General features: G+C 36.1%; 1 protein-coding gene across 3 annotated transcripts in view; it reads right to left on the bottom strand.

Moving 5' to 3' along the window:
* Positions 1–1,495: 1,495 nt before the first annotated feature.
* The window catches only part of HACE1 (HECT domain and ankyrin repeat containing E3 ubiquitin protein ligase 1), a 52,023-nt gene continuing 45,487 nt past the window's right edge, over positions 1,496–8,031 (bottom strand). Inside the window, exons 22-24 of one of the 3 annotated variants that reach the window (XM_069851122.1) lie at positions 7,861–7,931; positions 2,804–2,917; positions 1,496–2,358 (exon numbers count right to left, since the gene is read on the bottom strand). In XM_069851122.1, coding sequence (XP_069707223.1) covers positions 2,256–2,358; positions 2,804–2,917; positions 7,861–7,931 — 288 coding nt within the window. In that variant the 3' untranslated portion in view covers positions 1,496–2,255. The remainder of the gene's footprint in view (positions 2,359–2,803; positions 2,918–7,860; positions 7,932–8,031) is intronic. The other 2 variants (XM_069851121.1, XM_069851123.1) reach the window with 2 other exon arrangements.

Genomic DNA, 8,031 nt, shown 5'->3' with positions numbered 1-8,031 from the left:
AGAGAGCTACCGGATCATTGAGCCCAACCGTTCCTATCTAACACTAAACCATGCCCCTTAGCACCTCATGCACCTATGCCTTAAACACCTCCAGGGAAGGGGACTTAACCACCTCCCTGGGCAGCCTCTGCCAGTGCTCAATGACCCTTTCCGTGAAACAAAAAAAAAAAAAAGCAAAGGAAAAAAAACTCAGTCCCAGAATGCGTAGTAATGAACAACAGTACTTACAGTAAAACTCTAAGACACAGATAAAATCCCAGTTTACATAAAGTAGAGAAATATATAATTCCTGACAAATACTTTGTATTGCTCAAAACACTGTCCTGCAATCAGTCTACCTTGCAGGGGCACACAAAGAAATAAGCTCAACAGGAAGGGAACCAGGCACTGGTTAACTGTGAAGAAAAGCTACTTTTCCTAACTGGAGGATCCAAGATAGCTGGAATTTAACACTACAATTGCCCCTAATCTGTCTAGTCTTAAGCTTCCAAGAACATGCCAGGGAGGAACAGCACCTCTTCACTGACTGAAGCAACAGCTTTCATTGGATTGCCCTGCTGGCAGAGTCTGTTTTTTCCACCAACCAAAAGTGGTATTCTTAAGTCGCTGCATAATAATTTAAACTGACATTTATGCCTACGTGTACATCAACAGAATTGGAAGGGAAATAAAGTTAGAGGAAAATTACTGTGGCATCACAGAATCAGATTAGATTTCTCTCTCACACCCCAAGAGAAGTTAGGTATGCTATAGATTAAAATAAATAAAGAAAATAAGCAGCCCAGGCTTATCAGCTGGTGAACTCAGGCTGCACATGTATTAGCACTTAAGAGTAAGAAAAACATGAATGGATCAGTAGGAAACTTTTCAGTTCATTGTGGTCTTGCAGACATAACTAGATGTTCACCCATTAGGCATTTGGTACACTTTTGGATCACATATTTTAGATTCAGCTGGAGAGAATCCAGTTTGGAGTCTCTGCAGCAACAGCATGACAAGCAGGGATGATCAGATTAATTTATAAATAAGCAAAAATCAAAAACCCCAACAACAACCGACTCCTAGCCTGAACAAAAACAGTAAGGTAGACCTATCCTAGGGTCCCTAAAAAGTAGTTACGTAAATGCATCATCTACCCCAACATCTGCAAAAGCCTATCAAAAACCCATGCCAATTAGCAACTGCTATGCATTTCTACATATCACTGAGTAATATATTCTAATTTTATATAAATTTTAACATTATATTCTTATTACTATAGTCTTGTCAGTTAACCACAATAAGCTCAAATTCCTTCCTTGTGGATTTGCTTATGTCCACCCATAAACTTTGACAATGCCTCCTCAAATGCTGCTTCCACGACATTTTTAATTATAGTAAGATGCATAAAATCCTGGGGGAAAAAGAATAAACCACCCACAAAGACACTAACTTGCCACAGTCCAATTCTGGTAAAAATATTAAAATTTAATAATATCTTTTGAACATACAATTATGCCAAGGAAAGAGTAAAGGCAGTCAAACAAATGAATATAGATCTTAAATAGTATTTACAAATTCTAAACTGCAACTTGACTATAAAGTCACAAATACTTTAAATATTTAGTAGAATATAGTGTAAATTCTAATATAAATTAGATATTAACTTCATCTGTTATTTTTCCAGTGATAACAGTCGAATCTTTACATACTATATACATTAAAAGACTAAAAAGTTATAAAACTTTATTTCTGTTACTATGCAAAGGAATGGAAAATACATTGGATCTGTCTTACTGTACAATATCCAAATTGAACTTTGTGATGTTCTCTACAAAAATAAACAGCACTTTTACATGCAACAAGGCGTAAGTACAAGGTTGTCCACTAGTAGAATGCCATCTGAGTACAAAGTAAACTAAAACACATGTCATTCAACCATATAGTTGAAAATCAAAAGTAAACTGTGGAAAGAGATTCTGACAAACTATCTGATTCAGACTGAAGTAATAATGAAAAGCATGTAAACTGATTTCCGTACAGATCTGTCATTTTAAAAAATGAAAATACAGCATACGGAGAAGTTTGTTGTGATGGTATCAAAGTTACTTTGACAACATATAATGGAGGAAAAGTTGATGATCGTGTATGAATTCTGAGGCTCAGCTCTACCAATGGGCTGCGGTATCTAAGCTGTTCTTCTACTGACAGTTTCCAAAATTACTTCTGCCATTCTGAATCGCACATCAGTAGTCAGACGAGTTCTCTAGACTTCATCATGCCATTGTGTAACCATAGCTTCCACAGTGCAATGCCACAAGAAGTCTATCCTTAAGGATTTCTTTACTTGGGTATTCGGGTAACTTGAGCATGTTGATACTGAGATGAAAAGAAGAAAAAAAGCCACAACACAGTTCAGAAAAAAAACAGTGAAGTTTTCTGATTGAAAACCCTGAAGATGTCACATTTACGGAAGAAAACAAACCTGTGCTGCATTACAGTACCACTGAGCATTCAAATATCTTGCAGCAAATTACGTTTTTTTTCACTTCAGTGAACTGTAATCATTTAACCTGAATATTCCCTTATTGATCCCATGGCCTTCAGTTAAGCAAAATGAAACAGTAAACTATGAGCAAACATAATGTAACATTATCTGCATTAAAACCCACTGCATGCACATTGGGTAGTGAATACTACACAAACTGTCTAAATTTTTTTTTTTGCCATTTAAAGTAAATATTGAAAGGAACTGTACTTTTGACTGTAACCAACATGAAAAAGCCCTGTTTTTAAGATATTTCAATGAGACTAGTTAACATACCATGTGCTTGATGTCGGCAAAAGATTTGCAGTATATGGCACAGCAGCAATTGTAAAATTTTGCAATCCACTGCCACCCATTATATGAGCAAAACCACCATGAGGCACCCTGGAACTGAGAAAATTCACAGAAGTTAGACTATTACAGGAATTTTATACACAAAAAAAATATAATCTTTATACTGCAAGTATCTCTTACTGCTAATAATTAGACAGAGGTTCCCTCTTTCTTAGCTGTATCAAAATTCTCATTGTCTAAATCCTTTTTATTAAAATATTGAACAATGCATTTTTACATTTACATTAGGCAAATTGTTTGAATGACATTTAAGAGAATCCTGTTTGCAAACAGGACTCATTTCTACAACCAGTGTTTATAACAGAATGTTATCTCCATTTAGGCAAACGCGTATGTTTACCTACATTTACAGTTAAGAAATATTGCATTATAAAAAAATTTATTCTCCAATTACTATCCATGAGACAACTGACCAGTGCCCTTGACGTGTCTTTTCATTTACCACTTCAGACCACATACTTCAAGTAACTAATAAAACTATCAGTCACACTATCAACTAGTGACAACCTACAGCAACACCAGAACACACTAAAAAAAAAGTCACTAGCATCTTCAGGAATGCATTCTCACTTAATCATATTACTCAATTTTTTAATTTTTATCAATATATTATTCAAGAATTACTCGAGGGGTAAACAGACAATAGCCCTGCAGTCTTCAGAGTCTCTCCCTATATTTTACACAAACACAGACAAATAGAAGAAAATTCAGATATTTTTATAATAGTAATATAAGCTGGTATGCATAGCAAGGTAAGATGTCATTAGCACAGCCCTCAGACGAAAAAATAATCCCAACAAGCTAAAAAAAAAAAAATCAAAAACCTACAGAGAAAGGACAAGAACTGAAGCAGTTCATAGAATCATGGAATAACCAGGTTTGAAGAGACCCACCAGATCATCGAGTCCAACCATTCCTATCAAAAATTCAATGCATCCCTGCTTCAAAGGCCAGTAGCCTCTCGGGCTGCACCAGGAAGACCATCACCAGCAGGTCGAGGGAGGTGATCTTTTCTCTGTACTCTGTGAAAAATATCAGAAGTCTAACTCCAAGCTCCCTACTAGAGGAGGGACAGGGACTGTAGGCCAGGCCAGGACAACTGCAGCAAGATGAGCAAAGGACCACAAAGATGGTAAGGGACTGGAGCACCTGCCACAGGAGGAGTGTGAGCTGGGACTGTTCAGTCTGGAGAAGAGAAGCCTCAGGGGAATCTGATAAATGCATATAAATACCAAAAGGGAGGAATAAATAAGGCGAAGCACAAGTCTCAAGATGGAGCACCCAGTGGTGCCCATTGACAGGATAGGAGGCAATGGGCATAAAGTGAAATTCAGGAAATTCCATTAAACATGAGAAAAACTTTTTTACGGTGATGTGGTCAAACACTGGAACTAGTTGCTCCAAGAAGTAATGGGGTCAGCATCCCTAAAGGAAGTCAAAACCTGACTGGACAAGAACCTTGAGTATCCAGATCCAGCTGATCCTGCTCTGAGCATGGGATTGGACTACACAATCTCCAGAGTTCTCTTCCAACTACAGCTATTCTGTGACTTTTTTTTAGCTAGCAATGAAAGAATCTAAAAAAAAACAAAACAAACCTTCCATAAAAAAACACAACAGCTGTTATAATTTTAGATAGCAGGTACTTATGTTAAAAACAATGCCCAATACTCACAAAATCAAAGTGACTATAAAAACTAGGAGCAAGAATGGAAAAGAAAAAAGAAATAAAGTTTCCACTGACAGTAAAACTACTCGGCAAACATGCAAAAAAGTATGGGTTGCTATTGCCAAATGTTAAGGAACTCAGACAGAGCTCACAGTAATACTTTTTAAACGTACCTTTAAGACCTAACTATAGTAGCCAACACACAAATCTATACCACCTAGCTCGTTGACAGCTATGTTTGGCATATAATACTAGAACTGCTAAAGAAGGTAACCATGATGGAGGAAAGTACTGACCGTTTGCAGCATGCCATTTCTGTCACACAAAGAATAGCATTCGCAGCCACAGTTCAGAACAATTGTAAAGATTTTACAGCAGCACTTTTATACCATGGGTTTGGCTTGTTTTTCTAACACAGTGCCACCTCTGCAGTGACCATTATTTTCCCTCCTTCTGATGAACTAAAAGAATTCCGCATTCAAACCAGCAATAAAACACAGACTAACCTGTTGAAAAATTCTCATTCAGCCCACTATTAGCGAAAGCTTTTTACAGTCTAACTTATTAAAATGTTTTGCAAGCGACAGGTCAAATTCATATAGTATGATCAGGGCTTTGAATATTTAAAAGTAACAGATGGCTGCCAACTTATGCATCCAAGAATGAGTCTTCCTTCCAAGCAAAACATGGCCAACATAGTAAAGAAGGCCTTCCAAATACGTGCAAATAAGATAAAAGATCTTAAGTCTTTTACTGCATGCTCAAATATCCTTCAGCAAGAGCGACAATATTATTCTTTGCAAACTTCAACAATATGAAAATGTCTGATTTCACACATGAATCCTTACTTTTTTACCTATTTATCCACTTACAGATTTTGCATTAATTTACTTGAAAACAATACAGGAGACACTAAAGCCAGCTCCTTTGTGTTTTGTTTTACTTTCTAAAAGCATACATAAATATTGATACGTATTAAATATGTTTCCCTTACAATAGCATACAGCTTATTACTCAAGAGAAACTTTAGTCCTCCAAGAAGTTACACAGCAATCTTGATATCTGCAGAATACCAATAAAGTAGCATTTATCATGATAAGTTGTCAACACTTCCCTCCAACTGTTAACTCAAAACCTGATCAAAAGTTGCTCATGGAAAATTAACAATAACTCAGCCAAATACTATTAGAAACACCAAAGAGATCAAGGGCAGTGGGGAGGAAGTAAAAGCATGTGAAATTGTCAATACCATCTCAAGCAGCTGTCAGCAGAGACAAAGTACATGGTGCATAAGTAAACTTTCAGATCACCAACATGAGGCACAAGAACATTAAGGCTTTTCCTTGAGCATGCCAAGTTCCCCAAACACACAGAATCTTCAGTTAAAACACTGCTCACGACAATTAATTCACTGCTAAAAGATGCCTGAAGATTCATATTAATCATGAATGCAATGGTATCTCTCCTGAAACTACCAAACCAAGACTTCATTACATTGAGGAGAAAAAGGTGTAAGAATGTGAGAAAGCTAAAGGCAAAGTTTAAAGAAATATTTAGATAGTATAAGCTGAAGACATTATAATAATATTTTTTTTACTTAACTTCCTACATTGATTTTATAATCTCTGAAAAAAACCATGAAAATTTTGAATGCAGGCTGCCAACCATTTCATACAGAAACAAATTCTTCACTAAGGAAATGTGACACCAGAAAAAGATCATAGTTTGAAATCAAGTATACTATTAGAGTACAACTTTACTTAAGATATTGGCCTGTACTAGACTAACAAGTGTTTTAGATGCTGAGAGGTCAGTGAGCTAAGTCTTCCATACCCAGAATCTAGGACTGCCTGGGCATTCACATGAAAAAATGCCACATGCATACCACTATCAAAGCACCTTTCAAACTACACCTATTGCATTTCAATCAACGAAATAAAAACACAATGCATTCCTGTTAGCTGATACGGAAAAAAACCTAAGCAGTTTGGTTTTAAATCCCAGAACAGAGTTCTTAAAAGACATACCAAAAATTGCTTTCCTGCTAAGAAGAAATGGGTAAGAGCAAGTCACTGTGATTTGTGACCAAAATGAGTGGTGCTCAAGCACATATTAACCAGACAACATAATTGCTTACTTGATAGAAAGCATCCCTTAGAATCTAGCAGATCATCCCAAATGCCTGAAAATAGTGGATGACACTTCAGTATCATTTCAAATGTTTTAAGAAGCATTTGAAACATGACCTTACATCTTAAAGATCCTTATTTGCCATCTAGGTTTAGAAATGGACTAGTCCACTAAAAATGAAAGACCAGCAGCTGTCATGCAACAGATGTGCAGCTAGAACTGCAGGAATCATTTCAGCAGAAAACTAAAAGATAGATGTGCACAGCACAAGCTTCTTAAATTCTCTGTGATCCCCAAAACCAATTAAATTGATAATAAATCAAGTGAAATTAATAGAGTTTGAAGACAGTGTCATTTGACGATACATTTATGACTATGAAATTCCTTGGTACGAAACAAGTTTGATGATCTTAATTTGTATTTGCCCATTGCTTAACCACAAACCTTATAAATAAAAGTCAACCGCTCTACTAATCCTAAAATATAAAAAGAACATGACAGTAGAAGATGGTACGATCTCTACCTGCCACCAGAAAAAGACAGATCAAAGAGCTCAGGTGCCACCTGTATGCTTATGGATCTACTTTGCAACATGTCTGTATGCACATAGGGGCATTTATTGCTCAAAATCTTCCTCCACTGCCTTCAAATCATTAAGTTAATAACAGTTGATACAGAAATTCTATGTAATGCAAACAGTTTTGCATAAGGTTATATCTTCACTTGAACTTGGCACGCTGCACTAATGTTAAATTCAACTCAGCTTTAGAAGAAGGATGTTCTGTTTACACTGACTGAAGCGATACCTAGTTACCTCATATATTAAAGCCTATATTGATTACTGGAAAAGCTAAGAGCCACATAAATATGCAACAGAGTAAGAAGAATATAAAGCCCTGTTAAATTCACTACTGACTTGTTAAAAACTGTCTGGGACGGCAACTTAACTATACAAAGGCCTCTTGCAAATAGTCAAGTGTAATAAATAAGTAATCGATCATTTTACTGGCAGAAAAGGCAGCAAAAATATTAACATATACTTTGTCGACTTTGGTCAACCTATAAAGAACAAAAGCATGCAAAACAACTTTCTAGTTAGGTGATCTTGTACGGTAATCTGAAGTCTCTTGACTTATTTCAGAGTATGCAAACAACATATTTTTTAACAAGAGTTTCTCACCTGCCAGTAACAAACTGTAATAGTAATACTCTCTCTTCTTGAGTTAGCTCTTCCACAACGTCCCAGAACCACTAAACAAAAAATAAGTTAGTTATCTTCCATTAAATACCTGCAGTACTTGAAAAGGTAATTGTAAAACAACAAATCAAATATTTGCTCATTTGTTACTTA

The sequence above is a fragment of the Phaenicophaeus curvirostris genome, chromosome 2 (assembly GCF_032191515.1).
Source record: "Phaenicophaeus curvirostris isolate KB17595 chromosome 2, BPBGC_Pcur_1.0, whole genome shotgun sequence".
NCBI lineage: Eukaryota > Metazoa > Chordata > Aves > Cuculiformes > Cuculidae > Phaenicophaeus > Phaenicophaeus curvirostris.
The sequence above is the reverse complement of the archived record's forward strand: the minus strand, read 5'-3'. Positions and strand labels throughout refer to the sequence as shown.